Source organism: Abramis brama (genome assembly GCF_963993115.1).
Source record: "Abramis brama genome assembly, chromosome: 16".
Taxonomy (NCBI): Eukaryota; Metazoa; Chordata; class Actinopteri; order Cypriniformes; family Leuciscidae; genus Abramis; species Abramis brama.
Window position 1 is genome coordinate 22997809 of NC_139978.1, and position 19275 is coordinate 23017083.

Consider the following 19275-nt stretch of genomic DNA (forward strand, 5'->3'; position numbering starts at 1 on the left):
CCCTTTAAAACTTCTGGAACTCATTACTAAAATGTTGCTTCAATATAATATACTAAAATGTTACATTTACAATTATATATATATATAATATCAGACGCTTTTGTCCAAAGGGACTTACAATTTAAATATATATATTTGTGATTAACAGCTAATGGAAATCTGAAAACAAATTGCTGTTATCAGTTTGCTATGGGATAAGCGCACATGGCACATTTAAGCAGAAATGCGTATGCAGTAGGTGTGCATAAAGTCCATTCATGACTGTGGTGAATATATGCTTTTATTGAATGGAAAAAATAGTGTGAACATTCTTCAAAATGTCTACACTTCTCAAACGGCAGGTTTGGAATGAGTAAATAACAGAACCTTATTTTTCGCAGTAAACTACTCCTTAAAAAAAAAAGGAAGGACAGACAAAATGGTTTTTTTTCTGTTAGTATCATTTACATTCTGCTAGTCTCTGAAGGTTTAGACATGAACTGTAAATAATTTTTCTACATGCACACAAAAACAGGGTTGCTCCTTATAGAACATCTTTTATTACACAAGATTACCAAGTCTAGTTTACAAATACGGTTTCCAGTCCTGAATGTGTGTACATATAAATACACACATGCTCATATGTACAGGTATGTATACATATCACCCCCCACCCACCCACCCGGCCCCATGCCCTTTTTTGCTTTAAAACAGCTATTGTTCTAAAATCCAAATCTTGCCCTGATCTAAAAGAACCCCTTAAAATGATTCATACATACAGAAACAATTAAGTTCAGCCCTGTTTCATGTTGCAGAAAAAAGCCCAGCATATGAGGGATGGGCTGAAGTATTGATTGGCAGGTCACAGGATCACTCCTTTCCAATCAGCCCATAGGGTCACATGACAGCATTTGGCAGATGGGCAAGCTTAAATGATACCACAAATCCAGGTAAAGCATCAACAAAAAGTCCCATTTCTCAAAGTTCTCTTAAATACTGATAAACATCTCCATGACTAAAAATATAAGACCAAAAGGGAGGAAAAAACAGACAAAAAGCTTTTTTCTGGGATCTTTCCCAAAAGCATTTGGCGAATGTGAGGGGGATGTATGATTGTGTAAATAGGAGTGTGCCCCTCACACACACTCTTTTTGAGCCCCAGTAGAGGCATAAAGTCCGATGGCGAGTATTCAGAGCAGACTGCATTTGTTGTTCTTCTTTCCTCTGCGTGCCTGCAGCGCTGCTCTAGTGGCCATTTCAAACACCTCCCGAACTCCATCTTTTGTTTTGGCTGAGCACTCCATGTAACCAAATGCTCCAATCCGATTGGCCATGTCTCTCCCTTCCTCTGCCTTAACAGGCTCCTATTGGACAGTCAACACAATACGCTGTCAGTACAAAATATCTGTACATTGATTTTGTCTATGCCAATAGTAAAAATTACCAAATACTGTATGTGTTTCTATTTTCGAACAGGCAAACACTGTATTTGTTTACCTGCTTCATCTTGGTCAGCTCCCTGCGTGTGTGTTCATCATTCCGTAGGTCTTTTTTGTTGCCTACAAGGATGATGGGAACGTTTGGACAAAAGTGTTTCACCTCAGGTGTCCACTTCTCTGGAATATTCTCTATACATAGGTCAGAGAACAAAGGTCAGTTTTATTAGAAAATGGTCAGTTTTATTAGAAAATGAGAAAGTAAGTGTAAATTAAGCAATCACATATGGGAAAGGAACACAGAAAGATATACCAAAAAGTGTATCCTTACCTAAACTGTCAGGACTGTCAATAGAGAAGCACATTAAAATGACATCTGTGTCTGGGTATGAAAGAGGGCGGAGCCTATCATAGTCCTCCTGTCCTGCGGTATCCCACAGAGCAAGTTCTACCTATTGGGTAAAGAGACACACTGAGCTTGAATGCACATTCTGAAAACCCCAAACCATTAAAATGGACTTGCACTGCAAAAAAGGACAGATGGAGGGGCCATAAGCATGTTAAGCTAAATAAGGAAAGTGAATCAGGTCAATATTTTCACATTAAAGCCACATCTAAGACCTCCAACTGACAGGCAAAGACTTAATTAACTTATTAAACTGGGTTTTGGGGTTTACGTGTGAACACATAAATGAGCCAAACTTTAATTCCATCTTCATTTAACAATCCATCGTTTCATTAACCAGCATAAATTAACCTCAGTAAGTGATGTTATTTGATACATAACTACATAAAGCAGCAGAAAAACAAGGATGTTTATGCACATTGTATTTCTCGTGTGTGTTTTGCTCACCTGTTTGCTGTCAACCTCGATGTCGGCAACATAGTTCTCAAACACCGTGGGTACGTAGACTTCAGGAAACTGGTCTTTACTGAACACGATAAGCAAACAGGTTTTACCGCACGCTCCATCTCCTACAATCACCAGCTTCTTGCGAATAGCTGCCATTCCTACAAAAGACACACACGTACACAGTTATACACTGCTGCATTACACGCCGTCATCTTTTCCGCAGCAGCCGGGATAATCGCCATGGTTATAATGTTGGTATACTTCATTTTTGAAGTATACCATGTCACGTCCTGCAAAATTCAATCTCTAATATGAACAGTACCCTTCATGGCAGTCCTCCGCTATTATAAAGGCCTGTAAATACACCCCAACCCATCCCTTAGGCCCAGTTATCAAAGCCACACAGCTTTCAGAGAATCCAGAGTCTTCAGTTGACTCATCACAGCCAACGGTGACATCCGACAAGCCTTCATCAGTGTCATTTCAACATGACCACAGCAGAACCAACCCATCCGATCGCATCAACGTGATGCGTCACTTCATTTTCTGATCCAGAACAGCCGTTTAAATAGAAGCAGATCTGGAAGTGTCTGTTAACTGGGCCAGATGTCTTTGAAGTGCAAGCTGCACCCCAGTGGCCAAGATAAAGCTAGCATCAACAGAACAGAGCCCACATTATTGATGAACAGGCCCGTGGCGATGAGAGCAGCTCAGATGGACAGTAGATTAAACACTGACACACACACACAGTGCAGCAAATCTGAAGATCAAAGTCTGAAAAACAGCAGAAGAGACAAAGCCTTGTGCACTAAATATCAACTCTTGGTTCTATCTTCCATAAGGCCCACTATATTAAAATCATAAATGTATAATGATGTGGGAGATTCTCACTCTTAACTTCAACATGTCTACTTAAATGGAGACAAGATACTAATGATATATTAATATGAGATGCTGTGCACACCGAGGGCCTGGATAAGGCAAGGAAGCTCAAGACCTGAAGATGAACATGACGTTTATCAACACCTCCTTAAACTTATACTCGTATATCCTCATGGAAATCAAACTTCATTGGGTTGCATGTGGCCACATGGCTTCTGGGACCTCCTGGTAACTGCATGGCAACACTAAGGTTAGTAAATTATTTAAAGTGATACAGATTAGTCTGGATGGCACCTGTTGGCTCAATAAACCTTCATTCATGAAAGGTTGGAGAACATCTTCTGTGTAAAAAGGCTGTGATATCAATCAACAATGCATAGATTAATGAAATATTTACAATGGACAGTGTAAATAAGGCCCAATGGGAGTTTCAAACCACTGTTTAGGATTAATGACACACATTAATAGGAATATTACTCGCAATGATTTCTAATGGTCACTGGGAAATTTCATGCATTAAAATAAAGGATTGCATTACTGTATCATAGTTAACTGGAAAAAAGTGAAGCTTGGGTCAATGCATCTGACTGCCTAGGCTTTTGTTTCCAACTTTTAAAAAATCTGTTTGTATGACATATTTTAGATAAACATATCTCACTTGAACACACCTAAATACTGTTTAATGCTACACTACATTAAGCAGATCATAGGTAGAGATGAAGTTCTTTGTCCTACCAAATAAAACAATACCAAAGATTATCCCAGAGAAACTCATACATTTCAAATTATCAATAACCAGATAAGTATAACTCACAGGTTAATAAAACAAACATATCAATCAGATTATAATTTCAAAGATTTGCCTAAATCATGGTTTATGAAAAATGCTTATTTTAGATATCTATATTTTTATATATACCACCGAAGAAAAACCACTGAAGAACAATGGTTCAATGGACGGTTAAAGATACATAAAATCATTAATCCTCCAGTTACGTCTAAATCTGAGATTATGCGCATGTCTATGTCGAGCTTTACGTTAACGTTAGCTCTCTGCTTTAAAAAAACAAACAGCTTCTACCACATATATAACTGTTACCGGTAATACAGATGAAATTTACGACCAAACACTTCTGTGTAAACTTCACTAGCTTCCCCTAACATTTTAAATCTCATTTCCATGTCTAGATACATGGATAAAGCTTGAAACGGTTTTAAAAATCTGGACGCTGAGGGTGAGCTGCTAACGTTACTCCCGGCCGGCGGTTGCTTGCGGAAGCGGCGAATGGTCAGTCGCTGTGCTCTTACCTTTCCATGATATCAAAAAGTAGTTTTAAAACAACCCTTCAGCGTCGAATTGGGCTTATAAAGTTTAAAACAGGTCTATAAACACGGAGACGAGAAGATAAAGTAATCTTACCTGCAGTTTAGATGGCTAGCCGTTTTGTTTTATTCCAACGGTGGAGCTCCGTCGCCTCTTCTGTCCGATACAATAAACCGTTGACGAGCACGCGCAGAGCGCGGGCATTCAGAAGGGGGAAGGGATGGCGTGCACGAGCTCGAGCCACGCCTGCGCGAGCACGTTGAAGAGTTTATTTGGCGGTGGATGAATGAGTCATTATGAGAAACGGACCTCCCTAACCACTATAACAAGGCAGTTTTGTGTTTTATATGAATTTAAAAACTAAAAAATGTGTGCCGTTCATGGAACAAAAATGACTATAATCTAACCAACGTACAACTTTTATTCCAGCCTAAAACAACCTCTACTACATAAGCATACCTTTGAATAAAGTTTTTTTGGAAGAAGAAATGTATCGCGGCGTGAAAGGTAATAATCAGCACCAAATATTATGTTTTACAGTCTTGTTTTTTTTATTGGAGGCAATCGCATTTAACACTAACAGGACATCCCCCAGGCTGAATGAGTTTGTTGTTTTGAGTGGATTAGGAAATGCGTATTTGGAGGTGCGTATTTGTTGCGCCATCTATTGGCGACTGTACCACATTACACTGCCTTTAGTCCACAAACAAACCCATGTTTTAGTATTTATGCCACAAAGAAAATTCTATAATTATTTACTTAATATCACGTTGTTCCAAGATTATATTCTTCTGTTGAACACAAAAAGAGACATAAGCTGAATGAACGCTTTAGTCACCATATACTTTTTATTGCATCTTTGTTCCATATAGGGTAAAGTGAATGGTTGAGTGGGGGTGCTATACTGTGGCCCAGCTTCAATTGTTGTAAAACACAGTAAGCCTCATGCAGAGCCTTTGTTAACTGCAATTATTTTAGGTCTTGTTGGACATGCAAAGAAATGATCTCTGATTAAGGCCTAAATGTGTTGCAATCATGAGATTTTTCATTATTTTAATAGTATTCTGACATTTTTAAGGTGTATATATGTTACCGGCAAAGTGTGTAATCCGGCATTCTATAGAATGCCTAGGTAATGTATAGAATTAGGTCATGTATTTTTTGCAAAAACATCAGGAATTCTATACATTGCCTAGGCATTCTATACAATTCTGGGATTTCACACTTTGCCGGTAACATATACACTACCATTTGAATGTTTGGGGTCAGTAAGATTTCTTAATGAACTTTTATTCAGCAAAGATACATTAAATTGATCAAAAGTGACAAAAATGAGTGTGCAGCAGCGATGGCAGCCACAGTGCAACAGCACCAGTGCGCTCACCGCACACCTGCTATAGGTGGAGAGGAGAGAGAGTGATAGAGCTAATTCAGTGGATGGGGATTATTAGGAGGCCATGATTGATAAGGGCCAATGGATGGAAAGTGGCCAGGACACCGGGGTTACACCCCTACTCTTTTATGAGAAGTGCCATGGCATTTTTAATGACCAGAGTCAGGACCTCGGTTTAACGTCTCATCTGAAGGACGGTGCTTGTTACAGTAGTGTTCCCATCACTACAGTGGGGCATTAGGACCCACACAGACCACAGGGTGAGCACCCCCTGCTGGCCTCCCTAACAGCAGCAACCTGGTTTTCCCAAGGTCTCCCGTCCAGGTTCAACCCTGCTTGGCTTCAGTGGGCAACCAGTCTTGGGCTCCAGGGTTATATGAGCTGATATCAAATAGCCGATATCAAAATTAAAAGAATGTTTTCTATTAAAATAAAAAATATATAAAAATAACATTTCATATTACTGTTTTGTACTATTTTTGATCAAATAAATGCAGCACTGTTGAGCATGAGACTTCTTTCAAAAACATTTAAAAAATCGGACTCAAATGAATGTTAATGTATGTACATATATGTATACGTTTATGTATGTATGTATGTATGCATGTATATATATATATATATATATATATGCACTACAAAATAAACACTAACAGATAATGTAAATAAAGAACTGATCATTTGTTTTGAATCAATAAGGTCCTCTGGTACAGGTGTGTTCTTCATTTAGTCTTTATTAGAGATGGAGAGGTCAGAAAATTAGGCTGAAACCTGAATCAGAGAAGGAGACTGCCAGAGAAGCATCAAGATTGACGCCTTGGAACCATGAGAAAACAGATAAACAATTACTAGTAAAAAACACAAAGAAAAAAAGGGTTAAAAATATTAATGAAAAAATTTAGGAACCCTACCCAAATATCATACATAACCACATTTCTCCAAAGAAATAGCTGAGCTATTTGTCAGAATCTGTATTAAATGAAACTCAAGCCACATTGTGTAGACAATCTGTGTTTTATAAAAACAGGTCCATTATGTAAGCTCATAATTTAGAGTGCAACACTCTTATCAAAGCCAACACATATAGACAGATCATTAAAGTACAGAGGAGGAAAAGGGTACAACAGGGGACAGATTCAGATTCTATATTGCTATTATCATTTCAAACTGTTCTGAACAAAAATATCTTTGAAATTACTGTATCCAACTCTCTCCTCTCTATGCCTCCACCTATTAAATCACCGTGACTGAAAACAGGAAATCAAAGGGCCACATCCTGACCAATGAGAGCAGAGCCTTAAATTAGAGATCACGTTCTTTGAAAAGTCCCAAAATTTGCAAACAATCTTCATCTTTAGCAATCCAGCCCTTGATGTTCCAGACATTCTTATGATGCTGTTACATCAGTAAGCAGCAATAAGTCCCATGGTCTGCTCAATAAATATCAGGAATATTGTCTTTTCCTGATACAAGGCCAAAAAATACCAAACAAAAAAAGGCAACCCATAAACATTTTTTAGAGTCTGCCATAGATTTAAAAACTGAGTTTTAATCCCATCAACCATTAGAGCATTTATTCAGAAACGATTCATCCCAGAAACCTTACACAAGAGGCCAGAGGGAGAGAAGATATTCTTTTTACAAAGCAGAAGTACTGGAGCACTGCAGATGCTATGATTCAGGCTAGTCCAGGGTTTTTTGTACATCTGAAAAACTGAGTGTGGATGTCTTTGTCATTCAGTTTACTTATTTGGGTGATGTGTTCATTTAGTGGCAACTCCTTCTTTGTCTATGTAAAACTTTACCAAGATAGTGTGTGTGTCATGTCTCCAGTAGCATTTGTGTAAGTTTAAACTGAACTCTGCAGGACAAAAAGAAGGATTGTGTGTGTCTGTGTGTTAGGAATGGGTTGGAGCATCTTCGAAACTTATGATGCTGGACTCCTGTTGTCCTGTAGGATTTTGTGTGGTGCTGGGTGCTGGTGGCAAAGTCTCTCGGCTGGAAAGGAGAGGAGTGTCTGTCCGCACCTCCTCATCTTCGTCATCCTCCTCATCTTCCATGCTGGGCCAAGCCGACTGGTCTTCAGCATGCTTCAGGCGCTCGTTCAGAGCTTTCAATGCCAATTGCCTATGGGAAAATATAAGAAAATAAATTGATGCTGCTATCAGACAATGAAGTTGCAGTTGCCCATAGGGCATTTTTTTCTGGTTGTATTCGCACCACCAGTAGGGATCTCTGAAGTAGGGCTAGGTATCGTTCAGAATTTTTTGATACCTTGACTTCGATACCGGTTCCTGAACGATACTTTTTTCTATACCAATTTTATGAAAACCATTTGAACAAGATTACATTACATATTACCTAAACAATTTGTACCTAAATACCTAAATGCAGCATAGGTCTTAAACCATAGACTGTAAAAAAAATATGGATGTAGTGTCGTCACCCGTAGGTTCCGGTAGGCACTTAAGTCTAAAAGTGGGCGGAGCCGGCCATCGCCATCTTGGCAGCACGTCACCGCGCATCACTCCCAGATAACCGAAAATGGTCAAAGAGGCGGTGCTGAGGTGCCTGGTTGCCAGCAAGCAAACGGCTAGTAGTAACAGCAGCGGCAATCCACCTGTCACTCAAGTGGCCACGCCCTTAATTATGAAGAACTTTAAGGCTTAATATAATTTAAATGGATGAGTTAAAAAATTCACCCCCCTCACAATTGTTATGAAGGGCAAAATTAGTTAAATAGACCAAAACCAATTTTTGTAACAAGCTGCAAAATAATTTTTTTCATGTAAATGGACATTCTTGGGCTTTTTGATGCTTTAAAAATGTTTAGTGTCATGATTGACAGACTCAGGCTCCGAACGACATAATAGGCAATGACCGTTACTGGGATATTTTTTGTCTTAATTTTTCTACAGTGGAAGGAGGCAGAGATGTGCTGTCCCAGTCTTAGAATTATTAGATAGAAGTGTTAAACAAAGAAAGTAAATGGTACACAAAAAAGTATTATAGCGGTTGCCGTGTGGGTGATGCCTAGGGTTGGGTACCGAAACCTGGTGCCAATATGCGAATCAGACACAGATTTCGGGTGCCACTTAAATGCCTGAGCTGACGAGGTGGCGGCAAGAGACTGTCTTTAAGTTATTAAACCGTTCATTCAACTAACACGATCAAAAGCGCAGATTCATTCAAAGACAGATGTAATGAAACAAGGTGTTGAAATTATTTTAACTGAGCGCCACTTTACAAGGCTCAACTGAGCAGCAATGCGCTGCATGGGCAACACTGCAACTGGTGCTTCACTTTTATAGATCAATGGCATTGATTTAATGCACTGACCAGCCATTCATGGGGAATACCCTTAAAGGGCACCTATTATGCAAAATTCACTTTTACATGGCGTTTGAACATAAATGTGTGTTGGTAGTGTGTGTACACAAACTTTTTAAATTCTCCATAAATCATAAGCAGTGTCTCAGAATAAGCCGTTCTCAGATTCGGGGCAATGTGACGAACTTTTGCACAAGCCCCTCCCACAACTGTTGACTGACACTGCAGTATTAGCATAGACCCGCCCTGAATGAGATAAACAGTCCGCCAGTGTTTCGATGCCGGAGCAACTGTAGACAAGAATGTCTCCTAAGCGATTGAGGTGTTTTGTTGTTTGATGTAAGAATGAACATAGCAGTCGTAATTTACTCTCATTCTACTCGAGGATGGATCTGTACTGTTCCAGCTTACAGTCTCCAGGGCGATAGGCCTGACATTACTGATCACTGCAGTAATGAAAGTGAGAGCGCGGACTTTATGACAGCTCATCAAGTCGTTTTACAAATATAAAGTTTACCAGTTAATTAACTACCCACTGAAAAGGTGTGTATATATTTGTTTACTGTTAGTTGTTTTGTGCACTTCGCTGTGTATGTTGATGATAATGAAAGGGATAGAGAGAGAGTTTATGGATAAGATTTTAATGCCCGCTTCTTATACTGTGTTTATTCAGCTCTTACAGTGATTTTCTGAAGTTAAACTAACGCTTCATCTTTTGTGTGATGTACAATAAACTTCATTGAACTCATCAGTATATTTCTGGCCATCATTCCGACGGGGTCCGCTACAGCAGGCTTGTATTAGTAGTGGATAAAAGCAGATGACAAATACATTATAACCGTAATTAAACTAAACTATACCTGTTATATCTTCACACAGCATATATTCTCTGGCTCTGTGGGCATTATTGTCCGACTCCGGGTTAAAATGAACACCGCCACAGAGTTTCTGTTCTGATATTATCATTCCGTGAGATGAGATTGTCCTGACAGAGCGTCAGCTGCTCATTTGCATTTAAAGGGATACACACTAAAACGGTGTGTTTTTCTGAATGACAATTTAAAAAAGTGACAATTTAAACATGCTGTAAAAAATGATCTCTAGGGACATCAGAGACTTGTTTTACATCTTGTGAAAAGGGGCATAATAGGTGCCCTTTAAACGTTAAAACGATGATATAACAAAGATTTTCTTGGACATGTCAAACTTATCTTTTTTTATGAATATATGACTTGACCTGAAGGACAGAGGTGTGTAATCGCACGCGCCAAGTCGATCTCTCTCTCGTTCACTGTCTGTTAGTGTTGTCAAAAGTACCGTACCGTACATCTTTGACGCTCTTTACCGAGCACTTACACAAATACACACGGGAACGTTTGAACGCAAGCATCTATCAGCGGATCCGTCTATCAGTGGTAATATTAGGGATCTGCTGATAAATGGATCCGTTGATAGACGCCTCCCATGTGTATCTGTGTAAGTGCTCGGTGAAGAGCGTCAAATATGTCCATTTACAACATGTTTGATGAGTTGATCATTGTAGCCAATCACAGACATATGTTGAGCGGGTGAACACAATGGCCAATCAGAGGCGTTTAAGAATCCATTCAACAGCGCTCAAAATGCTAGAGGGAAATTCTGGTATCGTCATATTTTTTAAATTGGTACCGAAGTCTGTTTAGTGCAAATCCATGGAGCCTCAGTATAAATAACCATAATAAACACAGTCTTACCATTATTAACTTATTTAGCATTCAGTACACATGCACAAAGTGCGAAACAAGAAGGGAAACAATTTCCTTATGGAAACAATAAAAAAAACATGAATATCACGTTTGCTTGCATTCCTCTACTAATGTCTGTTAGTACTGTAACTTATTTAGTGTTAATTTATTGTAGTTGGGTACGTGGCTTAGGTTTTATTGTGAATTTGTAATGTAAATTTGTTGTGTTTTGTATTTACTTATATTTATGCAAGTATACTTTAAACTTTTAATATATTGTTCAATTTAAAAAGATTTTTTTTAATAAATCCATAGTCGTTTTGTGGCTCTTTTTTTAAGTATCGATTTGGCAACGGTAACGTAAAAAACCCAAACGACGCCCAATGTCGCTAGCTGAGCAGAAATCAATAACCATGTTTCGCTTGGTCCCTTCAAAGTAGAGTTGGATTCCTCCTTGGCGTAAATGTTGAGATTAAAGTGCCTTGACTTTGGTGTCAGTCCATCTATCGCTGTTTTCCAAGTTCGTGGAGTTAATTTGTGTAAAATGTAAACAAACATTAGAAATGTTGCTTTGACAACTAAAGTACAAAAATGACAAAAAATAAAAATAAAGCAAAACAAAAATATTAGCCTAAAACACAAAAAGAAATAATGTAAAAAAATTGCTCAAAATAAAATAAAAATATAGAAAGAAAACCTAACTCAGAAAATGTATGATAAAAGCCAACTCAAAATATTAATAAATACGATAATAGTACATAATACTAAAATAAGGTAAACGTACCTCCGCCTTTCTGCATCTTGAGGGTCTGTGCCTGGCAGGCTGATGGTGATGGAGGATGGAGCCCCAACATCATAGCGCTTCACCATTTTACGACAAACTTTCATCTTCACAAGGACGGAGTGCACAAGCCCGGCTGCAAACCCAACAGCCGGCTGGAGAGCCTCTGGGAAGAAAGAGGCGAAGGCAAAGTGGTCCGACATGTCTCCACGCCCCCTAGAGTGCCTCTGGTAAAAGCGCAGGTAAACCCACCCAGACAGTGCGCCGTACCCACACGCTGCTAGTGGAGCTGAAGTGTCCAGCAGCCCCGCTAGCCGCAGCACAGCTATTGCAAGCAGGGCTAGCGCCGGGGCAGCTTTCAAGCGTATTTGAGGAACTCGAAGCACTGTGGTGTCTCCCGCAGTCTGCTTCAGTGCTACAAGAATGCCCCCAAGAAAAGCGGGTGCGCCGTACACCCGCACGGCAAACAGGTAGTCCAGGTCAAAGGTCGCAGCGTAGGTGAGAAGGTAGGAGAGTCCAGATAGGAGACCGGCTGCTACATTTACCACAGCGTAGAAAATCAGCAGCTCCAGCGCTCCCCACAATGGCTCCAAAAGCCGCCCGGCAACCATCACGGTAGCAATGTTTGCTGCCACACCAAAAATGTGCTGCTCCACCACTGCATGGGTCAGAAGTGTCCAAATCCAGAAGTTGGGAGGAAAAAGGAAGCCAGGTGTGACAGCAAGCAGGTAAGTGGTGTTAGCAGCCCAGGAGAGCAGGTACAGCAGGATTACTGTGGCACATATGGATTTGACCACCACGCTCGTGCTTGCGAGAGCACTCAGAAAGTGCTGCCGTGCCACTGGCAGGTAACGGTTCATCCTGGCAGATTCGAGTCCTCAGTTGCAAACACTCCAGAAACGGCGACCCTAAGAAATCAGCAGTTTGTGTCAAACATGAGGAACACAAGCAGGAGGTGAAACCCAAAACTCAACATGCATGCACCTCCTGTGACCTCATCAAACTTTGGGATGGGGGAGTAAATGACGATTACCTCACACTGATCTTACAAGTGATTGCAACACTTGTGGTGAGATAAGTTGACCCTAGCCTCCCTCAAAAAGCAAAGAACTGTTGCTTTAAATAATATTGTTTCTTAGCAAATAAAACACACAGTCTGATCTGTCATGTAAGTTACGCATACAAAAAAGACTTTAAAATACTAAAGCTTTATTCAAGGTAACTGTTGCTGTATAAGTAGTTGACCTTACTGACAAAACATTATTATGACTATCTACCAGCTCAGGGTTTCCTGTTTCTGAGTTGTTAACATATAGCAGTAATTCATCACTTATTTGTTTCTATGAGAGTCGGTACTCTACCTGCTTATCAGCACCGTCTGCTAACACTCCATAAACCTCACCTCCTCGGTCTGTTTTAACACATTTTGTAGGTCAGTTTGACAGTCTCATGTCTTACAAAAGTCTTTTGGCTTTAGTTCAGGCACTTGACGTATGTTTTACGGTAAAAACACGCGAAGATAGGCGAGTTTTGAGCAGCTTTTTCTCCGGTGGCATGTCCTCCCAGACCGGCCTGGAGTCGCAGTTCAGTCCGGGGATTTCCTCTCACAACAGGCCTTCAGGTAACAGGTTTGAAGCCAGAAACTGTGATTCCGAAACAAATATCCAGGCTGATGTTTTTAATATCCTAACATCGTCATTTTCCTTGAATTAAGCTTGTTTTGTTGTTTGAGAGTGTGGCGTTTCCAGCTAACAGCCACAAAGCGCAAACATCAGATTTGCAAACGTCACCGTCCAGCGTTGCGACTGGGCGTGTCGTTTACAGTGCTGCTTAGCTAAGACTTCTGGGAAATGTAGTCATTCCCCATCCCCATGAACGCTAGACAAGTCGTTTTTTTCCTTTTTAACAGCTGTTTTCATCTATTCCTTCAAACCAACTAGTAGTTATTTTATGTTACTAGTATTTTTAATTACTAATAAGAAATTCAACAGTGACTAGTAGATAGATAGGCTACAAAATATTGCTTTGCTAGTAACAGTGCTGGAAGTAGCACCCCCTCAAGTTGGTCACGCGGATTCGTTGACCAACAGAAAGCTGTTTGCTTTTAAAGAGTGACTCATGTAAGATGTGAGCAGCAATTAAAATAGCGATTAAATTGTTTTAACAAAGGAATAGTTGTAAAGAAATATTAACATCGGTCAGTAACTACATGCAATACAGCCATTATTGGAGTAAGTATTAGTCCCTAATGAATATTTACTACTGAAATAAAAATATATTGTCTGCTAGCCTAATAAGTATGAGATTACGTACTATTAACTAAAACTAAAAATACATAGTTTGTTTTAAGGATTAAAGGGCAAATACCTGTTAAATGATGACATTTAATGCATTAATGTATTGTCCTATCTAGTCCACTAGATGGCAGACAAAATTAATTTCACAATGATTTGCATGAAGCTTCTTTAAGCCTATTCTAGTTGTGATATAATTAAGTGGACAAATATATTGTATTCCATCAGAGTCTGAAAAGGTTATGCAGTTATACAGAGGACGCGACTTCATGTGTGTAGAACATCATGTACAAAACCGGCCTCGGCTGTTCATTCACCTGTTCTCACCTGTACATCTGGGGTCTTGTGTCCCGCTGAGATTCTGACAGGTGTTATTGCACATATTTTGCCTTGTAGAGCAGACAGTGATACTTAAGCCAGAAAGAATAAAATGTTCTCACCCTCTCGCACACAAAACAATTCCTGACTTCTACAAAGACTTAGCTCCTCCACAAATTCAATATGGTTTTAATTTCAATGGTTTATGTCCACTTGTCTATCCTGGCAGTACACACGCACATTTATTTATCATGGCAAAGACTTTTTATTGAGTTCCATACTGAGCTAAAGTTTTCTTTTATCCCCCAACCCTAAATCATTCAGCATTTTTCCATTTTCATTAAGACAATTTACTGGGTTTGTGGGGAACATCTAGTACCCCAAATATTTTACTGTCCTAGGATCATTTGGACCTCACTCACAATGTATGTAAAACCTGAACGCACACTATAGGCTAAGTGATATTTTCTATTTTCAAAACTAACCCTAACAGAAACCTTTATTTAGATTTTCATTACGCCATTATTTATATATTTTCCTATGGAGACCACTGGCTTCTGCCCATCCCTGTTAAACCCACGCACACCGAATACTAAACAGGACCTTTCCACAAATTCAATGTGCCACATTTCTAGGAAAAGGAAGGTCATGAACCAATGACAGCGCTCTTTAATTTTTAGGAGCTTTAATTTAAGGAGCTCTGTCTCCTGTCTCGTTAGCCTCCAGTGACACATGTATCTAATACACCTAAGTGTGACGAATCAACACCTGATGAAAACATTTGGTTAGGAGACACAAATGCGTGTGGTGCATTTCAATGTGAGAGAAAGAAGCAAGGAGAAAAGAAAAAGATAATGGGGGAGGGCAATAAGATCAATGTCACTGAAAATTGCTGCCTATCCAGGCTTTGAATATACACTCACATCATACAAAACACACGGAAACACACTCACACTATCTGTACTCTCCAATACTGTCAGTTTGTCATCCTGCGTTCCAGATCACATGGCATCTTTTCATCTTTCATTCAGCATTCATCACACTACCCATCTGTTGTCCTCTTATTATCACTCTTGTTAGCTGCTGTCAGTCTGCTGTTATTTGCGCCATAATTTTTTAACCATTTCTGTCAACAACAGTAGAAATGTTTTTCAAAAATCATCTTGTGCTCCACAAAAAAATGAAAGTCATATGACATTTAAATATAAATGATGATATAATGTTATTTTTTTTGAGTGAACTATCCCTTTTATGTCTTCTTATCTCCAGTGTGAAATTGAATCTGCATCACTGATATCATGTGATGTGCAGTAGATATGAACATTAATGTGGGCTTGTGTCATAAGCGGGTTTTTTCTTTTTCAGGCTTTTTGATGGCACTAGACCAGACAAGACCAGGCATTCCCAATTAAAGCCTCTGGTCTGCTGCCATTCTTATTCACAATCACAGCTCATGGAATGTGATCGTCAATTACTGAGACTGCGAGAAAGAGAGAGCAGACACAACCTCACTATTTAAACGGTCAGACAGTGTGATCAAAGCAAATCCATGATCTGCAGATACCTGGGAAAGGTTTTATAACTAAATAAAAATTATACACAACATGTTTGATAAATTAACAAATAATGATTACAAGGAATGCTGTTTGATAGCAACACAGTATGTGTCCGATTTGGGTTTGTGTTTCCATCACACAATTTTAGTTCCCACTGTCTCCGACATTCATGTATGATTGTCGCCTAGAGATGCAGTCACACAGAACTTTTAAATCGGTCATGAAGCAGTCATACGTCCCCTTATTAACCATGATAAAATGAAATAAAATAAAATGAAATAATGTTTAAATATACACAAAACAAATGACCTCCATTATGTCTGAAATAAATACATAGTAGGGTTTTACATTTCTACACATATCTACACATTTCTAGGGCTATTAATTGTTAGTAATTATGTTACTGTTGCAGGCCCCAGCTCAGGAGACCCGGCTGACAGATTAACTGTTGCCTGTAAAATAGGAAGCATGCGCAGTACGCTATTCTGTTTATGACTCCCCAAAATGACATGCCGGTGTGTCTGGTGCCAGTGACCGTGTGTCCTTGCTGGTGTGTCCAGTGCCGGTGTGTCCATGCTGGTGTGTCCAGTGCCAGTGTGCCGGTGCCGCTGTGTCCGGTGCCAGTGACCGTGTGTCCAGTGCCAGTGTGCCGGTACTGGTGTGTCTGGTGCTAGTGACCATGTATCCATCCCGGTGTGTCCAGTGCTGGTGTCCGGTGCCAGTGACGGTATGTCCATGCCGGTGTGTCGGTGTCCGTGTCGGTGTGCCCGTGTCGGTGCCTGTGCCGGTGTCTGTGTCCGTGCCGGTGTGTCTGTGTCGGTGTCTGTGCCAGTGTGTCAGTTACCGTGCCGGTGTGTCGGTGTCCGTGCCGGTGTCCGTGCCAGTGTCCAACTGTCCGTACCGATGTCCGTATCCGTGCCAGTGACCGTGTGTCCATGCCGGTGTGTCGGTGTCCGTGCCGGTGTGCCTGTGTCGGTGTGTCCGTACCAGTGTCCGTGCCGGTGTCCATACCAGTGTCCGACTGTCCGTACCGGTGTCCATGTCGGTGTGTCCATGCCGGTGTGACCGTGCTGGTGTGTCCGATGCCGGTGTGCCTGTGCCGGTGTCCGTGCCGGTGTGTCCGTGCTGGTGCCGCTGTCCGTGCCGGTGTGTCGGTGTCCGTGCTGGTGTGTTGGTGTGTCTGCACTGGTGCCAGTGTGTCCGTGTCCGTGCCGGTGTCTGCACTGGTGCCAGTGTGTCCGTGTCCGTGCTGGTTCCGGTGTGTCCGTGCCGGTGTCTGCACTGGTGCCGGTGTGTCCGTGTCCGTGCTGGTTCCGGTGTGTCCATGCCGGTGTCTGTCTCAACGCATCCAAAGTTCAAATTTGATCCGCACATTCAGCATACGCATGGTCTGAACTCTTTGTTGTGCACCATATTACTATTTTCACTACTGTACCATACTATACTATACATTTACTACTATATTTTCTTATTCTTCATCTTTAGTGTCACGATTATTTTCAGTTAGTTTCACTTTCATGGTCTTAGTTTGTTTATTGCCTTTTTCCTGTTTCCTTTGTTCTAGTTTTCCTGCCAGCCATCTGTTACTATGGATTTTCATTTTATTATCACAGCTGATCATTACTGAGTTCATTATTATTGAGTATTTAAGTTCCTCATTTCCTTTCTGTCTTGTGCCGGTATTGTTTGCTTTGCAAAGCAAGTCTGACCAGGTGTGTGAGCCGGCAACATCCGTGACAGAGGGACATTGGTGGAGCTGGACACTGACGAGTGCTTGATAGACAGGGAAATGGAGGTAATGCTTCTCACCCTGCCCTGTACCTTCTGAATCCTCATCATCCTGCCCAGCATAATGCCTGTTTCATCATCTTGTTTTGAGATGGAGTTATTGTCGCTGATCCTGCCCAGCTTCCCTCTTTCACCTCATGCACCTTCCCGGAGGGGGGTGTTCTGTAAGGACTATGTTCAGTTAGTTTTCTTTCATGGACTTTTAGTTTGATTATCATCGTTTTCCTTTGTTCTAGTTTTCCCATCAGTCATCTGTTACCATGGATATTAATTTAATTATCGCAGCTGATCATTATTGAGTTTGTTATCATTGAGTATGACTTTGTCTTGTGACCATACCATACACCATTGCAAACACCGGCGTTGTCCGCTTTTGTTAATAAACATTGCTATATTGAAATTCTTAACCTGCCTTCATCTTCATCATCTTTGGACTTTAAATGTGACATTTAGTCTATTGTTAATTGATTCATTTAATATAAGCCTACTTTTTTCTTCTTTTTATTAATTGGCACTTTCTAGGTTATTCTGCACTGTTATTTTATTTTAATTCATTTTTACTTATTTTGCTCTAATATTGCATTTGATTTGTTAATATTGTGTATTTGCACTTATTTTTTTACATTTCATCTGTATATTTATAATAGCGTATATTTCCATTACAATTCAAACAAAACATTCAGAGATGAGAGTGAGCTTTAATGAAGCGCTAACATGCACATCTTGTTATTGTGTTTTCATGGTTAACTTTTTTTCATTTAATTCACTGTCTGTTTATCACATCAACGAGTCTTTGAACCTAAAAAACACAACATCTTTCTGATCTCAAGTTCATTAGCGGGTCTTTTGAACGTCATCTTTTATAGATGATGCAGATGACTCCTCTGTCCTCTGTGTGGATGATATATTTTACCTGACTGGGATCTTGTGATTCACATATAATAGTATTTTCAATAATAATAGGCCAAATAATTTTATGGATGTGTAAGCAGGACTGAGAGACTGAGAGACTGAGAGACAATTTTATAATTGACTGATTTCCTTCAAAGCTTCACTCAACAAAACCACGTCATCGGAAAAATCCAGCAATCAAAAGCACTTCCAACATTCTGTGTTTGTTCTTTTGAGACAGTTGTGGTGATAACAGCACGGTATCAAGACCAGCTTGTAAAAACTATATCAGACAGCAACTTCCATTCAACAGAGAAACTCTTGTCAATAAAAGTCATCTTGACACTTTAGAGAACATATTACTCTACACAAAGAATAACATTTCAAGACACAGAATGCAACTAAAGTTCAGAGTTTGGTCAAAGGATTATTGAAAAAAAAAAAAGTGTTCTTGGAAAAATGCTTTCATGAAGTGTAGCTTTTGCTATATATGAATTATGGCAAACAATTAAATGTATGCAATAGTAATTTAACACAAAAAGAAAACATGAATACTGTGAGGGTTTGCAGCTGGATAGCCTCTCTATAGTCACATCCACACAGACATTCTGCCACACACTCACATTGTTATTTTCTGCTTTGTTCTGTACCAAGATGACAAGATAAAAAATCTCTTTTGGAAAGTTCCATCATAAAGACTAGAAGAGATGCTATTTAACTCTGTTT

At 39.9% G+C, this 19275-nt stretch overlaps 2 protein-coding genes across 2 annotated transcripts; both read right to left on the minus strand.

Moving 5' to 3' along the window:
- Positions 1-262: 262 nt before the first annotated feature.
- On the minus strand, positions 263-4700 carry rhoab (ras homolog gene family, member Ab). The gene is made up of 5 exons (XM_084138681.1): positions 4571-4700; positions 2269-2426; positions 1747-1867; positions 1477-1607; positions 263-1343 (listed from the first exon to the last, which is right to left on the minus strand). Exons 2-5 carry the CDS (start codon positions 2422-2424, stop codon positions 1170-1172), a joined length of 582 nt encoding a protein of 193 aa, XP_083994807.1. The 5' UTR covers positions 2425-2426; positions 4571-4700; the 3' UTR covers positions 263-1169.
- A 1883-nt stretch (positions 4701-6583) lies between these two features.
- Positions 6584-13509, minus strand: tmem115 (transmembrane protein 115). Its single transcript, XM_084138682.1, has 3 exons — positions 13064-13509; positions 11706-12610; positions 6584-7994 (listed from the first exon to the last, which is right to left on the minus strand). The coding sequence occupies exons 2-3, from the start codon at positions 12560-12562 to the stop codon at positions 7766-7768; spliced, it is 1086 nt and encodes a 361-aa protein (XP_083994808.1). The 5' UTR covers positions 12563-12610; positions 13064-13509; the 3' UTR covers positions 6584-7765.
- Positions 13510-19275: the final 5766 nt, after the last annotated feature.

Excerpts from the sequence above, each read along its gene's own strand:
- rhoab (XM_084138681.1), bottom strand. The coding sequence starts at position 2,424 with ATGGCAGCTATTCGCAAGAAGCTGGTGATTGTAGGAGATGGAGCGTGC. Across the intron at positions 1,868-2,268 it reads TCGAGGTTGACAGCAAACAG|GTAGAACTTGCTCTGTGGGA; the intron begins GTGAGCAAAACA and ends TTTACCCAATAG. Across the intron at positions 1,344-1,476 it reads AGCTGACCAAGATGAAGCAG|GAGCCTGTTAAGGCAGAGGA; the intron begins GTAAACAAATAC and ends ACTGTCCAATAG.
- tmem115 (XM_084138682.1), bottom strand. The coding sequence starts at position 12,562 with ATGAACCGTTACCTGCCAGTGGCACGGCAGCACTTTCTGAGTGCTCTC. Across the intron at positions 7,995-11,705 it reads CAAGATGCAGAAAGGCGGAG|GCAATTGGCATTGAAAGCTC; the intron begins GTACGTTTACCT and ends ATTTTCCCATAG.